The following is a 19,538-nucleotide window of genomic DNA, read 5'->3' as shown; positions in this document are numbered from 1 at the left end:
ACACCACACCATGGCTACATTCACCCTATTCATATCACTACTAACTACCTCTTCCCAAAATATTTTATATAACCTGCCCTCCTACAGTAGTGCTGTGAAACCCAACTACCATTCACCATCCTCCATCTATCCCCCAGTCTTCGCACAGCTACCTTATTCATTCATTACAACTTCACCATCCACTCTTATCAACATCTCTGCTTCTAAAAACAAAGTCTATTACTTGAAAGTCCAACAACCCAAAAAGCAAACCAAAATACTTTCTACTTATCACCCCTACCCCTCATCCTATTCCCACTCTCCTTTCCCTTCTTCTTGCAGGTGACATCCACCCCAATCCTGACCCAGTCCTTCCCTCCCTATGTAATACTACCTCTTCACAATTCACAGCTCTACACCCAAATATCCCCCCAAACACATCTCCCTGTATTCCATAAACATTAGAAGCATTATGAATAAAACTGCTGAATTCCATTCCTGGCTATATCAAAACTCTCCAGACATCATAACTCTGGGAAACATGACTGAAACCTCACATTCCAGACAAAGATATCCTCCCCCCAGGATACAACATCTTAAGACTAGATAGAACTCAAAATAAAAGGGGTGTCATCGCTATCATGTTCTCAATCACCTTACTCTAACCTTCCCCTCCATCAAAACTTCTTATTGCTAACTATAAATTAAATTCTTACACCTCAGTTAACATTGTTGCAATTTACATTCCTCCAGGTGACTACATCTCTTTATAAGAAAGTATCCTATCCTGTCTCAACAATCACCTCACCAATGAAACAATACTCATGGGAGATGTTAACATTAACTGGCTAAGCCTCTCCTCTGCATCTCCCTCCTCCTCCATTAACTTACATGGTTTCACCCAACTAATATCCACACCTACTTACACTAAATCTTCTAACCATTCTTCTCTCCTTGACTGGATTTTAGTATCTCACCCCCAGAAATATCACTTTCCTGAATCTCTACCTGATACTCTTTAGTGACCACTGCCCAACTAAAGTCCTTCGTTTTACCCCTCATTTGTGTAGAACACATAAGCTCAAAGCATGTCGTAAACTTACCAACTTTGACTACAAGTTAAACAGCCATCTCTAAGCTATTAACTTGTCATTCCTCAGCCAGTTGCCGCTTGACGAAGCAGTTATGAAATTTAACAACATATTCCTTAACATACTCAACTCCCTTGCCCCCATACGCACTATTAGAATAAAATCAAACATCCCCATGGCTAACAAATCTCACCCACTCTCTAATGGCTCAGAGGGATAAAGCCTGGAACCTGTGGTCTAAAGTTAAACTCCCCTCCCACCTCCAGTTGTACAAACAACTATGCAGTCTTGCCAAGAAAGCCATCACCAATGTTAAGAGAAACTTCTACACAAAACTTCCTGAGTCACATCTAAATAACCCAAAGAAGTTCTGGCATTCAGTCAACCAAATCCTTCATCCAGGCAACCCCTCCTCACCGCAAGCTTGCCCTACATATACACCACTTCAAACTGCCACTAACTTTAACTCCTATTTTATAGACACCATCAGCAAATTAATCAACCATTCTAGCTCCAACACTGGCACTACCCCCCCCCCCAACCTTCCTAAACCCTTTAACACCTCCTCGGTTTTCTCCCTAAAAACTGTATCCACTAACTACATCAAATCCCTGCTCCCCCTCAACAGATGGTCTCCCTCCACTCTTTCTCCAGAAAGCAGCCAATTCCCTTACCCTCCCAATCTCTATTCTCATTAATCGGTCCATTTCTGAGGCCTATCTCCCTGTAATGTGGAAAAAGTTTTATACTTTACCCTTTCATAAAGGAGGTAGCTCTACTGAACTCTCTAACTTTAGGCCCATTGCAATTCTATCTCCTCTCTCCAAGATCTTGGAAAAATGCGTACATAAACCATTCCTACACTACCTTATACAAGAGAATCTAATCACCCCCAATAAACATGGTTTTTGTCTTGGACATATCACCTCTACTGCTATCTTTTCCTTCATTAACGTCATCTCTCAAGCCAGAGATCAGAACAAACTAATCTCTTGCCTCTTTCTTGATCTCTCAAAAGCTTTTGATAACATCTCCCACCCTCTCCTGTTAAATAAACTCTATGAACTTAACCTATCTGTCACTACCATCTCCTGGTTCTCTAGTTACCTTAACAACTGTTTCCAATCTGTTAAATGGTTTTCTGCTATCTCTCCTGAACTGCCTATCAATATGGGGGTTCCCCAAGGTTCAATACTTGGCCCACTACTATTTAATATCTTCACAAATCAGTTATCCACCTCCTCACCTCTGTCTTCACTTGTACAATATGCTGATGACTCCACAGTCATCACCCTAGCTGATGACTCCACAGTCATCACCCTAGCTGATGACTCCACAGTTATCACCCTAGCTGATACTCTGTCTGATCTACATACTGCAACCCAGAACTCCTTTTTATCTATAGAAAGCTGAAACCTAAAGAAGACTAAACGTTTGCTCTTCTTCCCCAAAACTATGAATCATCTTCAGCCTTCTTTCTCTATCACCTCCCATAATAACTCACCTATCTCATCAGAAACTAACACCAAACTATTGGGGTCATTATTGATGACCAGCTGAAATTTAACCTGCATGTTCTCAGTAACATTAAGAAAACCCACCAAAACCTTGGCCTCCTTTACAGGAACAAAAACATTGTATCCAGTAAAGAAAAGATAGTACTATCCCATGCCTCCCTACTCCCAACCCTTCTCTATGGTTCTCAAATCCTCACTAACTTACAAACTACACTACTCTCTAAACTGGACTCCACTTATAACAAGTTATCCAAATTTGCTGCTGAACGCCCCTACCACTCTCACCACTGTTTAGCTCTCAGGAAACTAAACTGATTAGTGTTTCAACACAACCTTCTACTCTCTCAGCTTCAAATAATTCATTTGTTTACTGCACCTCCCTTCCTTCTGTCCCAACATTATCTTTGTCATCTCCCCCTACTGCCCACCTAGAACCCTTCGTAGCTCTGAACAGTATGTCCTCTCTGTATATAAGCCAAAAACCAAAATAGGCAAGAACCTTTATAGCTGTTCCCCAGCTCAGAAATGGAATAAACTTCCTCTGGTCATTTGAAATATTAAGCCTAAACACCAGTTCAGAAATGCTGTAAAAACACACCTAAGCAATAGATGGCTATGTCCGTGTAATCATCCTCCTGATTGACTTTATTCCTCTCTGCCATTTTGCCTCTTTCCTTGCTTTCATATTTATTCACCCTACCTCCTCTCTACTCCACTGTTTCTCTATACTACCCTTACTAGTTCTAGATTTTCAACTTCACTAGCATGATTACTATAGACTGAATTTTTAGTAGGTTCCACTCAAAAGTGCTATTAAGCTAAACTGATGAAGAAGACTATAATTTCTCTATTCAATTTTTACCCTGTATTATACCAGGTGTACTTGTTAATCTTTTAGAATCCTAACTTCTATTTTTTATCTTGGTTTACTGTTACTGTTGTAATGCTGTTAGGTAGTTTTGTATTACATATTAGGTTTATGTAGTTTTGTATTAATGTTTTTGTGGAGCTTTTCTCCCCGGGTCTCCTCTGAAAAAGAGCTCTATCTCAGCTGGACCAACCTGGTTAACAAATGTCAAATAAATAAATTAAATAAATAAATAAATAATAAATATGTTTGTAAGTATGAGGAATTTTATCTGCAGTTTCTTCCTGTGAGGAAAAATCTGCTTTAAATAACTTATTTTCTTCTATTGCCCAGATCACTACTAATTGTTTGGAGTGTGTGTATGACTTTGTTGATATCACTTCCAGGGCTATGGCCACTGGTAATGTTTTGAGGAGGTTTGCATGGCTGCATTCGCAGAACCTCCCAGATGATAAAAATGAGGTTATAAATTCTCCTATAGATAGAGGTTTAGTGTTTGGGCACTCTGCCTGCAGAGGTGATCAGAAAATGTGATGAAAGGGACAAGCTAATCCAGGGAATCTCTCAAAAATTTTCGGCTCTCCTTTCCAGATTTCCCAAAGGATTTTTTTTTCTCCTCATCCAATTTTGGCAAACACAGAATAAACAGTCTCAATAACATTCAGATAAACAGACATTTAAGAAGAAATGGTAAGGTGGTTCCAAAAAGCAGTCTGGAACCCCCCAAAAACTAAGGACAGTTCAACAAGTCTGAATGACTGTTTGAGACCTTGTGATCCTCTCCCACCCTGGCCCATTTTTTTCCCCAAAAAAAGTCTGAATCTCCATTTTTCTCTTTCGCAACTGATTTTTTTTTCAGACAAATGAGTTCTGAAAATTATCCATCAGGTTACAAATGGCAGTGGGAGAAATTTCCTCCATTCCAGGTCATCAGTCCTCATCCTCCAGATCAGACTTTGGTTGTTTGTCACATGCTGTCCCAAGGAGAAATAGAGCCAGTTCCTCCTTCCTAGTGGGGAAGGTTTTTTATTCATGGATGTTCCTAGTGCTAAAGACAGAAAATGCTTAGAGACCAGTTCTGGATCTTTCTTTCAAAAACTTGTTTGTATTAGTACCCAAATTCAAAATTATGTCACTTCACAATCTGTTACTTCTTCCTCTTTCAATTCTCCTGGCAAGACTAGACTTAAAAGATGCTTAGCACATCCCTAATCATTCAGACTTCAAATGCTTTTCAAGGTTTTGTGTGTCTGGATCACATTATTAGTTCTCTGTCTTGCCCTCTGGAGTATCCACTGCACCAAGAGTGCTCACAAAGTGTCTAGCTCCAGTTATAGCTCATTACAGGCTACATGGTATCCACATTTTTCCATATTTAGACAACTTGTATATCTTTGCAGAGTCTTTGTCAAAGTATCAGGAGTCTGTCTCTTAGGTGAAAGATGTTTTACACAAGGTGGGATTCCAGGACAACATTCAAAAGCCTTTTTTGTTTCCTTCACACAGGATTCTGTTCCTGGGATGTCAACTAGACACCTCAGTTGAACTTTCTTCCCCAGGAAGAAAAAGATCTTTATTTAGAACTGTTTCCAAGGTTTTACATTCTAGACTTCTGTTACTGCGATGGAATACCTCAGGATTCTGGGTCTTAAGGCATTTATGATCCTGAATGATAACCCCTGGCAAATCTCCACATGAGAAAGATGCAGTGGTATCTGAAATCTCTTTGATCCCAGCATCAACACCCTTTATCTTTTCAAATCCCAGTGCTGGGGTTTGTCAGAAGAAAATTCTTTTGGTGGAGATGAGATATCTTTAAATCCAGGTCTCTCCTTTTTCCTCCATGCTGCAAAGCAGTCAGGCATCACAGATGCTTCAGACTTTGCTTGGGGAGCAGTAATAGAAGGCATAAATGTACAGGGGGTGTGGGACACCAACAACAGATGCAAGCACATATGCAAGCACATAAATATCAGAGTTGCTGGCCCTGACCAAGGCACTCAACTCTCTAAACCATCTTTGTTCCCTGGGAACTCTTCAAGTGGTTACAGACAATATCACAGTCATGTGGTACATCAACAAGCAAGGGAGAACAATGAACCCCTTTACAGACTAGCCATGTTAGCCTGGGATATAGCTTCTCACCGCATTCACATTTTGCAGGCTTCCTACATTCTATCAGAGCAGCATGGTGTAGCATACAAGCTGAGCAGGACCAGAGCAGACCTTCACGAATGGAAACTAGATCAGGAGGTCTTCCAAGATTTGATCCATCTGAGGGGTGATCCTCAATTAGAACTCTCTGCCTCATCTCTGAACAATCAACTGGCAAGATTCTGTTCTAGGATTCCATGCAAGAACACCTGGAAGACCGATATCATTTGTTTTCCTTGGACAGAAATGTTCCTGTATCCATTTCCATGAATATCCAGGATATTTCTGAAAATTAAGAAGGAACCCCCCAAGATTATTGTGGTGACTTCCTTCTGGCCTGGATAGCCGTGATTCTCCTTGTTTTGAAATGGCCAGGGGCAGTTACCACAAGTTTCCTCACAGACTGGATCTGACTGCCTGGATGATAGGGTCTTAATTCCTTTTAGGCACCTTTTTACTGAGGACATGCAGCAGGTACTAATGGAGGCAAGAATGCCTGCTACTAGAAAATCATATATTAGCAAATGGCAAAAGCTTTCTAGTTGGTGCTAACTAGTTTCTGGTTTTACAATATTTGTTTGAGTTATATCCTATGGCCTTCTTTATTTTTTTGTCAAGGTTCATTTATTGGCTATTTCACTATGTCTGCCATGGGTCTTCCTCTTTTGATGCAGTTTCATGACAAAATGTTCTTGAAAGGGGTTTTCATGAGGCCACCAAGTAAACCGGTGGCCCTCTTTGGGATCTTAATTTTCTGTTAGAGAAGCTAACATTTGAAAAAACTAATCTGGCTAGCTTGAGGTACTTAACATGGAAAACAGTTTTATCAATTGTTTTGACCTCTGCAAGAAGGTTGTTTTTATCGCAAGCTCTTATGTTGAGTCAGCCCTATCTCATTTTCCATAGGGACAGGGTTTCTTTGAGATCTAATTCTTTTATGCCTAAAGTGGTATCCAAACTATCCATTTCCCTGTGTTCTTTCCTGAACCTAAAAATGAAGGAGAAAGGATACTCCATATCTTGGATGTCTATAGACAGCTCCGGTACTATCTTAACAGAACTAAATCTTTCAGATTTTCACATCAGTTGTTCATTCCTTGTGAAGTTAAGAAGGTACAACCTGTGTAAAGATGATTTCCAAATGGTTATGTAAAGCTGTTATTTTATTATAGTAACTGTTACCAAGCTATTACAGGCAGGGTCAAGGTCCACCCTACCAGGGCTTTGGCTTCATCTGTGGCTTTTTGGAAAATGTTGGATTCCAAAAGTATTCTAGAAGCTACTATTTGGTCCTCTGTGCATACTTCTACAAAGCATTATAATCTTGATTCCTTTTCGATGTCCAGATCACGCTTTGCTAGGACCAGTATCCATGGGCTCCAAGACCTGTTCTCCTTCTCTCTCCCAAATGTAGTTATCTAAGATAATCTACCCATATAGCTGAGGCTACTGAACCAGTGATCAATATGATGAATATAGTACAGTTGTGTACGTTGAACTTAACATAACAGTAGATGTTCAAATTATTATTGCTGCAGTAGCTGTTCAGTCCCTCTAGCTCATGTACTTTTTGGTGGTGTTTTATTTATTTATTTTTTATGCCAGGATGTGGACATTTATTTTTGGTTGTTCCTAGCATTGTCCTTTCAGGGCTCAGCCTCTCTCTGTTTCTCTGCTGGCGGAAAAGCTTTGAAGGGCTTTGGGCCTAAACTTGTCTTTTAATCAGCTCAGCTTGAGCTGCTTAACAGTTTGGTCATGTGGAAGGTGCCCTGAAGCTTTGGAAGCTGACTTACGTATATCTTTGGCAGGATATAACTGATATAGCCAAGATTACTGCATCTGTGATTATTCCAACATCTACGGTTATAAATTCAACTTGCACATCTGTACATTCTGCATTATATTATGCTAATATTACAAAGCTGAAAGAGGATAGGAAAGTTATGCAGTACCTTAGTAGCATCAAATCCATAAAGGTGCTAGATCATCAGAGCAATAACTCACTGAAACCTCCTGATTAGTGGCTTTCTAATATTTCAATTGACAGGTGAGAGGGGTCTTCCTTTTACAGGAAAGAGCTCTTTTATGGGCATCCTATCTCTTCAAACAATGAGGAGGTATACCTGATGATGAGAGAGGCACCCTGGCACATTTAAGAAAGTTTACTGAGAGAATTCCATCTTGTGACGGGGGGCAGTTTACATTGAGATGGCCAGATGATACATTGACAGTGTGGATCTGGAATGATTGTCTTTGCTGTGTAACTTTTCTTTTCTCCATATGCCTTCATAAGTGCATGTTACTGCAGGATGCTCAGAAGCATTATATTAAGTTAGCATATTCAGTGAGCAAAATTCATGATTGTTGTCTGGTACATTTGTCAGGAGAAAGCTGTCTTTTCCTAGGGCTTATGTTCTTCCAGGTGGCACCAAGTCACTTATTTCCTTGTCAAGGTGCCTTCCATATAGTAAGCATCTAGTTGTTTTACAGTGCTTTAATTGTTGTGTTATGATTACACAAGCAGAAAACAAACATTTTGTGGATCAGTTGTTGCTTGTAATGTTTTAGCAGTCAGTAATGTGAAAATCATTGAGTATTTGTGTTGCTAAGTCTTGTAACCCTGTAACATAGTAACTTTAACGTCCGATAAAAATGTGTGAAACATTGTGATGTGAAGTTTTTCTGTCTCGCCGTTCATTCTTATAGATGGGTTCAGAGCCTATCCTCGGCTCCGAGTCGGCCTATTACAAAGCTCGAGGTTTTCATATAGCTCTAGGCCAAGTCCCTATCCCATGATGCACCTAGAGTTACCTCAGATGTAGTTTGTTGCTGCAATAGATTGGAGGTTCTTGCTAGCTCAGGCCAGTAAAAGCTTTATTTTATTGAAAATATCTAATATTATTGATAAATATTTTCTACTTAATATCTTGAGATATTTAGATAAGCTGTTATAGCTTTTTGTGTAATTCCCTTTCCTTGGTGTGCCTTTTTTTTTCTTTATCTAGTATTTGGCTCTCTGGGCCTCATTTATTTAGGCCTTGTTTAATCTTATTAGTGCTTATTTTATAGTTGTGTGCTGATAGTTTGTTAGATTTAGTCTTAGCATTTAAATAGTGACCTTTCTGTCACAGCTTTGAAATTCTTTATCTTAGATTAGATAAAAGTGTGTGCGTCAGTAGTTCATACATTATATAGTGACTTTGTCACAACTTTCTTATATTTGCCCTTTAGCGTTTAGACAAATAGTTTTGTGTGTGTGTGCATGCTGATTAACATTTTGCCCGTAGTTTTAAAAGGGCTTGTTTATTAAATGTGGTTGGGTTTGTCTATTTTTACAACACCCTATTGGCATTGTGTATCTCGGAATGACTGATGATAAAGACAAACACCCTAAATCAGGGTTTAAAAAATGCCCTAAATGTGGGCAGAAAATGTCTGTTACTGACAGTCATGTAAATTGTGTTTATTGTTTGGAAGCATTGCATCTCTAGGAAAGCTGCTCCATCTGTCATTCTTTCTCTTCTAAGGTTCTCCTGGAGAGAAGGAAAAATTTGATTGACAGAGGTTTACTTAAACCTTCATTCCAAGAAGCTCTGAGCGACTAAGACATATCCAGTAAATCGCAAAGTCTTCCAAGACTTCCACTTCTGAGCCTAAGGAATCTAAAAAGTCTTCGAAGTCGATTCCACAGACCTCGGAGCCAACCGTCTTGTCCTTTTGGAGCCAGTCCCCGGTTTTGGAACTGGTATCCGAAGTGCCTAAATCTCCACTCCTGCAGTCTGTACCTCCTTCTATCCAATCATCTTGGTCTTCGATTAGCCTTTCTGATTTGGATGTGGATTGTGTGGTACAGAAGCTTTTACAGGCATCGGTCTTTGCTAAATTCTTATCTGCTCCGACCCAAGCGGCTTCAGAACCGAAGACCCTTTTACAGCTACTATTCTTCCTCCTCTGAACCATACCGGTCCTTCAGAGCCAGAGGGTTCGGACTTGATATTCATTGAGCCTTCAGAGCCGACACCTGCTCCATTGTCTTTGGTTCCATTTAGTCTGACGTCCTTGGCACCGATCGAGGAATCTAGGAGCTGACACACTCTGGTTGGGTCCGGGGAGGATAGCTGGATCAACTTGTCTGTTCCGACGCTGCCTCTCGGGGCTTCGGCTTGGATGAGCTCGGCTGCTACCTCTGGCTCAGAGCCCACTGTCCAGGTGCCGGGGGTATCAATGATTTCCTCGGATCCATCAGTCCCTTCTTATCAGAGCAGAGGTGCCTTCGAAGCCATGAGGAGAGTTATGTCTCCTAAGACATCTTCAACTTCAGGTCCTGCTACCTTCTCCCCTAAAGCGCCTGTGTCTGCTTCTGCTTCTGCTTCACAGATCCTTGCCAAGCATAGAGACCCAGAGCCTCAGGAAGCCCCATTGGGTGTCCCCTGCTCTTCTGAGACCTCATCAGAAGCCCCCACTGATGAGGTTCCCAGGAAGAGAATCTGTAAGAGGAACCATTTAGACTCCCCACAGGAGTCCCTGACATCTGATACCGACTTTGGATGAATCAGAAGGGTCCCGACGGTCCCCATCTGAGGATATCTCATTTGCTGAGATGTTAGAAATCCTTAGGCAGAGGGGTGACTGGCAGTCCACAACCCTACTGAAGATGAGTCAGTTCTCCTGAAGGCTTTCAGGTCTCAGCCCACCATCTCTTGGGTGTCTCCGTCCTTCGATGAGCTTATGCAGCTGGTCTCATGAAGGGCGTGGGAATCTCTGAACACCATGGAGCCTGCCCCCAGGAGGTCTAATAAATTTATTTCTGCTCCCCTGGGCAAATCTTTTATTACTAAGGGTGTGACAGTTGATGCCATGGTGGTGGTGGCAGCCACCAAAAAAAATTTCAGAAACTTCCTCTTCTATCCATCCTCCTAACAGAGATTCTAGGATCATGGATAGATATGGGAAGCGCACTTTCAGTTCAGCAACGTTTGCACTGCGTTCGCTCAACTAACCCATTTTACTAGACTGCAAAGAAATCTCCTTAAAGAGTTGGGGGGGACTCTTCGGGTACAGTAGCTGCAGGAGCTTCAGATAAAGTTGCCTCCCAGCTTGCTACCCTCAACTCCATAGTGAACTCGTCCATGCACCTCATTTCATATGCAGCTGATGGAACGATCAGGGCAGCAGGTACAGGAATTGCTCTTAGGAGACACTCCTGGATGCACTTGTGTTCCTTCGCAGAGCCCTCAAAGTCATTTTTTAAATACCCCTTTTGATGGCTCGTCCCTTTTCATGCCCTAAGTTAAGGAAACTTTGACCAGGTGTCTGCCATCGGAGTCTGTTTTTCCACCCCTACCAGACCCTGCCCCAAGGGTCAAAAGGGGAGGAAAGATGTGGTTCTGAAAAGCCCAAGGAGCCTTTCAGGACACACGTGGTGAACCCCCTTCCAGGGCAGAGGAGGGGGAAATAATGGAAGATGCCACCCTCACGGCAGAGGGGGTACACAAAATCAGGGTGACAGAGATCACTTCTTTGGGAAGCCCTACCAGCGCTCCTGAAAGGAGGCCCGACTGTCCTACTCTGGAGGCAGTTGGAGGTCACTTATCTTTGTATCCAGACACCTGGCTCAAAATAAACGACAACTGGGTACAAAGTATCATTTCCAGGGGATATTTCATTCCTTTTGCCACACCCCCTCCACTGACAAGAAAAATCCCTGACGTTCCACCCAATTACAGGGAACAGGCAACAATAGAGGTCTGATTGTTGCTAACAAAAAGAGTCATCCAGCCAGTCCCAGCAGACCAGATACGATCCGGAACTTACTCAATATTCTTTATAGCTTCAAAAAAGTCAGGGGACTGGAGACCTATATTGGACCTCAGTAGACTAAACAGATCTGTCAAGAAAGAGAAGTTTCTGATGGTCACGCTTCAGTCGATACATCCCTTTTTAGGGAAAGACAATTGGATGTGCTCGATAGATCTTCAGGATGGGTACTACCACATAAAAATGGACAGACCATCCAGGGATCATCTGCGCTTCTGGCTGGGAGCCAATCATTACCAGTTTCGAGCCCTGCCCTTTGGTCGCACTACAGCCCCCAGAGCGTTCACCAAATGCATGGCAGTGATCATGGCTCAACTGAGATGTTTAGGATTCCAGGTATTTCCGTACCTAGATGATTGGCTCCTCACTGCCACTAGCAGGCATCAACTTATTCTAGCCAGGGACGCCACTCTTTCACTCTGCAGTCAGCTGGGCATTACAGTAAAGTCTGGAAAATCTACCTTGTCACTATCACAACATACCGTTTTTGTTGGAGCAGAATTGGACACCCACCACCACCACGCTGAGACTTCCAGCAGAAAGTCTTACTATTCCATCAGCAGGTCTGCAGTATCATATCCAGAAATAAGGCTCCAGCATCAGAAGTACTAAAATTGTTAGGCATGATGGCAGCTGCAAAATTAACCATACCGCTGGGTCGCATGCACATGCAGATTCTGCAATGGCTGTTGTTCACTCAATGGTCTTACCAAGAGCTCCCAATGTCTCATCTTATAATGATCACAAACACATGCAAAAAGGATCTTCAGTGGTGGTTGACCCCTCCTCTTGTCATGCTAGGTCGTCCTTTTGTTCTACCCCCACCAGTGACCACGGACGCTTCCCTGATGGGGGAGGGCATTTTCAGGGAAGAACAACCCAGGGCACATGGACTGATCAAGAGACACATCTGCATATCAATGTCCTAGGGATGAGAGCAGTACTTTTAGCTTTGCAGTACTTTCAGGACTCTCTTCCTCTGGGTACAATTGCAATTCAGACAGACAACATGTCACTGGTCTGGTACTTGAATAAACAAGGAGGAACCAGGTCCCTAACCCCTTTGTCGTGAGGCCCTGAGAGTATGGCAGTGGGGGTATATCCATCCAGAGCTTTCTGTTAGCAACGCACATCCCGGGGAAATCCAACGTGATAAAAGAGAAGCTAAGCAGAGCAATTTTGTTGCCTCACGGGTGGTCCCTCAAGAAAGAAATAGTGGACAGGATATTCCGCAGGTGGGGCCAGCCCTGCTGCGACCTTTTCCCCAGCCACATGAACACGAAATGCAGAAGCTACTTTGCCCTGATTCCCCCTCCAGGAGAAAGCCCCAAGGGATGCATTCGTACACGATTGGCCTCCGGGTCTCCTCTATGCATTCCCACCAATCCCGATGATATCCAAGGTACTACATAAAGGAAAAGCCCTGGGAAAGGACCATCATTCTAATAGCCCCTCATTGGCCTTGTCAGATTTGGTTCCCCTTCCTTCGACTTTATCTTTTGAAGGACCCCTGGATTCTGGACCCAGTTCCAGATCTTCTGACGCATTCGTCGGGGGAACTTCATCCCTCTCTTCAGTCCCTGAAGCTGACAGCTTGGCTGCTCCAGTTACCATCATAGCCAGGTTCCATAACCTTTCTAATGAGACAAAGCAAATTTTCTTATCCTCTCATAAATCCTCTACGAGGAAGCTATACCTTAGCAAATGGAAAAAATTTTCTATATGGGCGTCTCAAAACAACATTGATCCCTACCTAGCCCCTATGGCCTCTATACTAGAGTTCTTGACTGTGATCTTCAGCAAAGGAGCTGCAGCAGCAACAGTTCATGTTCATCTTGCTGCTATCTCTAATTTTCACCTTGGATTTGAAGGGATGAACATTATGCAACACAAACTATCTAAAGTCTTTCTCCAAGGGACCTTTCATCTCAGACCAACTGTGAAATCTCCCTATACCCCATGGAATCTAAATTTTATGCTTTCTTGCATTATTCTCCCTCCATTCAAACCAGTTCCTCTTGTGACCTCAAATTTTTGTCATGGAAGACTATCTGTTTAGTAGCTATCACTTCTGCCCGCAGAGTTTCAGAGCTTCAGGCCTTGTCCATTAAGCCTCCTTACTTGATTTTCCATGCTGACAGAGTCTCACTTCGAACTAACCCCTCCTTTTTGCCTAAAGTTTGTACTGAAGCTAATCTTAATCAAATTATTGATTTGCCAGTATTCTTCCCCAATCACTGCAACAATCTAGAATATATGCTGCACAAACATGATGTTCATAGACAGCTCAAATTTTACTTGGATAGAACAAAAGATTTTAGGAAATCTGAACAGCTTTTCATTTCTTTTTCAGACTCCAGGAAAGGTATGCCAGTGGCCAAAACAACTCTAAGTGGTTATCAGATTGTATCACATTTGCTTATTCAGCTGCTAATATGCCCTTACAACATAAAATTAAGGCTCACTCCACCAGAGCAGTGTCTACATCCTCTGCCGTTTTTGCCAGACTTGCTATAGATAACATTTGTGCAGCAGCCACTTGGTCAAGACTTCATACCTTCATCACTCATTACAAAGTTGACAGGGCCTCCTTTGGGTCTACTGTCCTGAAAAACATACTCCTGTGAGCCACCCGAGATAGATGGTGCTTGGGGTACTTACCCATCTGTAAGAATGAACGTCGATATAGAACAACTTTACATAAAGAAGTTATGTACTTACCATAACGTTCCATGTGAGTTGTTCATCTCGCCTTCATTCTTACTTCCCACCCTTCTACCCCCTCCAGGGTTTTCGAAGACCGAGATGCTGGATTCTTCCTGGTTGCTCAGCACTTCTGTAGCTTTCTCTTATGGAGTGATAGAATGACATATGGTATTATTATACGCAGCAAACAAGATCTGAGGTAACTCTAGGTAACTCATGGGATAGGGACTTGGCCTCAAGCTATGTGAAAATCTCGAGCTTTGTCGTTGGCCGACTCGGAGCCGAGGATCGGCTCCGAACCCATCTGTAAGAATAAAGGCGAGATGAACAACTCACATGGAACGTTATGGTAAGTACATAACTTATTTTTTTTGTAATTGCATAACATGGTCCTCAAAGGTCATCTTATGTGCTGAGTTAAGGAAACTTATGGTGTGTAATTGCCTGGTTAATGAAAGGTCCAGGGTAGTGAAGAACTTAGGCTAAGTTAAAGGTGTTTCTGTGACCTCAGGGCAACAGAATTCTATATTTGGGCAGTACAGAGAGGTTGCATGTACTAGTCCATTTAACCAGTTTACAAATGAAAAATTCTTAACACAGAACTTGGGCTGCCAAGGAGTTCTGTTTCTCTTAATGCTCACATGTTGGGGTAGTATTTTAATTATATGTATCGCACAACTGCATTATCTGTGCATGAGGAAATTTACCACTTTGATTAGAGATGTCTGTAGTCCCTACATTTCCATCATTATTAACTGATTTTGTTTCATATTAAGATGTGCATTGTTCTTCTGTAGCCAAGTGGAAGAGCCTGTTCTTGCACCATAGTGTATTGTGTCTTACTGAATACCAATCTTGATATTCTGTTGTATTTTTCACTAAATGACATGTGCTAGGGTGGGAGAAGAATTCTTGTTAATTGTTACGACTGGAGAAGAAGCTAGACTAGACTGTTATACGCAGTATACAACATGGAGAGAGGCTGTTTTTTCATTTAACAGCCAAAAGAAACTGGCAGGCTGTATATGTGCTGCCTTCATTAGAGGAAGGTAGGTGCTGGCAGTTGTGGAATCAAAGTAATGTCATAGGTTCATATATCATGGCATCATGGAACATTACAGCTTCATTGTACAAATGCCTTTGTATGTAAATGACTTCATCTGTTGGAGTCAAAGTCTGGACATTGTCCTTCAACAGTAAAAAGTTTTGTCTCTGCATACCTTTCTAGAAGGAACGATCATTCATTGAATCCACTGTCCCAGAACTTGAATTTTTTAGTTAGTTTATTTAAAATTTTGTTGTGTTTGTGGGTTCCTCAGTTCTTTTCTTAATTATTATTTTTAACAAAGTTTGCTCATGGTTTCACATTTGTGTACTGTCACTGTTTATGTAAACTGACATAGTCATGTTTTAAGAGGCTACTATCTTCTATTAGCAGATTGATAAAAATGACTTTATCTGATTAAAATATATTTTTATTTACAATAGGTGCAACCGATTCTGCTTCTTCCTCATCTTCATCTTCCAGTTTTGTTAATGGTGCCACTAGTAAAAATCTTCCAGCTGTTCAGACTGTCGCTCCAATGCCAGAGGACTCCGCAGAAAATATGAGGTAAAATAAAATACTTTAAACTGCAAAAGGCAGCAATTGTTTTCTTACTACTTACAGCAGCATATCATTGCTGATTTGTTTTAGCATATATTTAATTTATATAAAAACAATGCGTTTGCACTTACTTCCATTGCCCGTCTTCTCTCATTAGGATATCTGAGCGGAGAGCTTTTCCACAAGTTGAAAATTTGAGTGAGAAGATTCCATATCTTGACAGGATAAACTTAAATATTATTTTCCACATCCTCTTAGAGTTAATTTCTTCTTTCTTCTGCCTTTAGAGACAGAATATGCTCCTTGTTCCTCTCTGTTTTCAACCTTTTTTGTAGCCAGGTACCAACTAGTTTCATTGAGTAAGTTCAATGGTTTACTTTGCCAGGTTGTAAAAATCCATCTCCGAAATAATAATTGAAAAAAAAAATAGTGTTTTTCTGGTACTTCAATTTTTTGTACCTTTACAGTTGGTCCTGCTATGTGTATCAACGAAAAGCTTTTTACTTCAAATAATGGCAACAGTTAGATTACAAGTGGGTATACTTTACCGACTGTGTTGTTGCTAATATTTCTCTTGTATTTTTTATACTCTGATGGACAGTCTTAAGCTTTTCTTTTTCTTGGTGTTGTAGAGTCATTTGTGTTTCAATTCTTATTACTGCTAGAAACAGATCTATAGCAATTTCCAGCTTTCCTTTAGAGGTTGCATTCTTGGCAAAATGTATGAACCCTAATATGCTATTTTTAGGTTTAGTTCAGATTAATTTTAAATCAGTGGTTACAGTCTAGTTGTGTTTTACGTTTATGTTAAGTTTTGGTTCTGTTACTGGCCCTCTGTATTGCAGTTAATCTTAGTATAATATTAGTATTCAGTTCCCTTCAGAAGATTAGTGTACAAAATGTGTTATCAGCTTAGGTGTTAGCACATCTTGGAAGTACGTGAGCTTTTCATAAGTTCAAAGATGTCACCAAGAACAGGAGACTGAAAGCTTTGGGGGCTTCACTTTTGAAGGAAAAGTAAAATGATGTTGTCAGTCCGAGATGGAAGAGTTAGTGACAGAAGTACAGGGGACTATCCATAAGTCAAAATCTCCCCAAAGAAGGAAAGTTATGGTGCTTAGGCATGATACTAGGTAAGCTGCTTTGGGATTATTAGACTTAGTGATCCAGCTGTGTAGTACAGAGGGGTAACTGCAACCCAGGTGACCACAATCAGTTTGTGATTCAGGTTCTGGAGAATCTAGCTAGGGAGGTTGGCAGTGAGCCATTTACGAAGATATTCCCATTTTGGAAGGAAAGGAAGCAGCCTTAACAGAAGCGTGGCTGACAGCCAGCATAGGTAGGTATGTAGCATTTAGGGGAATGACAAAGGAGTGTTAACTTACTAACTGTTTGTCTGTGCACAGTAGCCACATTTGACTCTGTGCCATGAGTCATCAGGATAGCACTGAAGAATTCAAGGATGTTTGGTTGCTGTAGGGCAGTAAGGGATGTAGCTCCTTAAAAAAAAAAAACCTAATGGCTGCCTGGATGATAGCCTCCTCTGACCAGGTGTTAGTTAAGTGACTACACAGTTTGTTTACATTTAATAAGATAGCCAAAAAGTTGGGATGGGAGGTCATACGGCAGATTCAGTTATGGTGTCATTTATGCCTTAATGAGAGAGAAAGAGAGAACTTTGGCAGTGGTGCTTTGATTCTGTGTCTAATTAAGATCCCAGATCTACCCTGAAATTTTCAAGACAGCCCTTCTAGATACCGCCTTAAAACTACACACGTTTTCGGTTGGAATAGTAATGAAGGTTCTTTCAGATCTGTAACGAAAAAGAAGACATTAGAAGAGAGTTGAAGTAAATCCTCCATGTATACCAGATAATTTAACAGACCTTTTTGAGTCAGGAAATAAGTATCAAAAGGAAGAAGGTTATCTCCCACCAGGAGAAACCCTTATTCCCCAAGAAAAACTGAGATCCTAAGGCATATTCTGTGCCTCTTCCAAAACCATTCAACAATAGTCATATGAGCTCAAGACTGCTTAACTCTTCCAACAGCTTTGTTAGTACAATAATGAGCTAAAGAACCAGTTACTGTCAGTTGTTTCAACCTCGAGGGTAAAACAACGAGTACCAACACACCAAATAAAATAAAAGACCAAAGATGCAAGAGAGGACCCCCCCACCCTTTAATTTTTTTTCAGAGAGCAAGCCCCTGTACTATTTGTGTGCATGTATGTATATATATGTATGGGTACCTATTACTTGATCGACAAGTCAAAACAGCGACACTCACATGTTCGACTCCACATCATCGACACTTCATAACATCGACGTTTCAGGTAAGCGATCTTCCCCCTCACAGGACCCATGGTAGCACTCGTTTCTGTCTTTTAACGCGCAAGGTTTACGTCAGTCTTCAAAATGTACTCTGACAGCGTTGTCCTTACCTTCTTAATAGTGAAACGAGTGCTACAATGGGTCCTGTGAGGGGGAAGATCGCTTACCTGAAACGTCGATGTTATGAAGTGTCGATGATGTGGAGTCGAACATGTGAGTGTCGCTGTTTTGACTTGTCGATCAAGTAATAGGTACCCATATATGTATATATATGTGTGTGTGTGTATATATATATATATATATATATATATATATATATATATATATATATATATTTTATACGTACATATACACACACACCATCTCCAAGATTGCCATGACTCAGAGAAAAGGAAATATTCCAAGAAATTGCCATCTCTGACTTGGTATATGCACATCCATTTTTTTGTCTTATTCATTCTCCATGTTTGAATTCTCACCTAAGAAGGTCCTGACATCTCAAATGGTTACTGTCTTTCTGTGATAAAGTAGTTGTGGTGCCTTACTGAATTAAGTAAGCACTGCTGTTGCTGATTTAAACAGCTGTTACTACATAGAGTAGCTCTGGTACAAGTAAAATGTAATTGTGTACAGGTTTAAAAGCAAGTGAGTGTTGATCTGAGGAGCAAAGGACTACTGGGGATTATTGTCTTGATTCAGAAACTCCTGGCAAGGCACTTTGTTCATTATCACTTAGAAAACTCTCTTGCTTTACTGTCCTTATGGACCAAAATAAGAAACTTTACTATTTATGTCTGAAGTGAAGCATTTTCTTTTTACTTTGAAACAAGTCTCAAGTTTGGTTGAATGAAGTTGTGATGTTTTGTTTGAATTGGCCTTTTGTGTGAAAAGTGTGTCTAAGTAAGCAATGCTTTATCAGATGTGTGAACATACTGTGCACCATCTGAATTACCTCTTGACCAAGTGACCTAGGTGAGTGAAAGTGGCACTCGCTTGCCGTAGTAAAACTGTGGAAAAGACCAGCTGCTGCTGAGCAACATGGAAAAAGCTGCTGTAGTACTGATTCAGCACACTGAATCCCTGCAGCAAATACCATAGAACCCCAAAATGCTAAACATTTTCAGTAAGACTCTAACGGGTGACTGCAAGGAAATATCCAAGTTCTGCAGTTCCTATTAGCCCTTTATGAAGAACATGCTGGTACCCTTGTGATGGCTTAGCAGAACACGTGGAGCCTTACAAGATGCATTACTGAGGAACACTGGATGCCCATCCAATCTCTGAAAAGAAAGGTTGATTCATTGACAAGACTGTGAAGATCTATCCGAGGAGACCCCAACCCAGACTGTAGGTGATGAGAGCCCCACCTTACTTCCTCCAAATGTTAGGTGGTGCTGCTGCTGCTGATGTGGAAACCTATTTGCAGACCTTTGAACTGACTGTGGAAAGGGAAGGTTTAACAGCTACT

The 19,538-nt window shown here is 41.2% G+C and overlaps 1 protein-coding gene across 1 annotated transcript in view; it reads left to right on the top strand.

The window, feature by feature from the left end:
• NBEA (neurobeachin) overlaps positions 1 to 19,538 on the top strand; it is a 4,581,458-nt gene that overhangs the window by 2,227,497 nt on the left and 2,334,423 nt on the right. The window contains exon 37 of the mRNA XM_044072852.1: positions 15,612 to 15,744. Within this exon, the coding sequence (XP_043928787.1) occupies positions 15,612 to 15,744 (133 nt within the window). The remainder of the gene's footprint in view (positions 1 to 15,611; positions 15,745 to 19,538) is intronic.

Source organism: Protopterus annectens, chromosome 5.part1 (assembly GCF_019279795.1).
Source record: "Protopterus annectens isolate FY-2018-M chromosome 5.part1, PAN1.0, whole genome shotgun sequence".
NCBI lineage: Eukaryota > Metazoa > Chordata > Ceratodontiformes > Protopteridae > Protopterus > Protopterus annectens.
The sequence above is the reverse complement of the archived record's forward strand: the minus strand, read 5'-3'. Positions and strand labels throughout refer to the sequence as shown.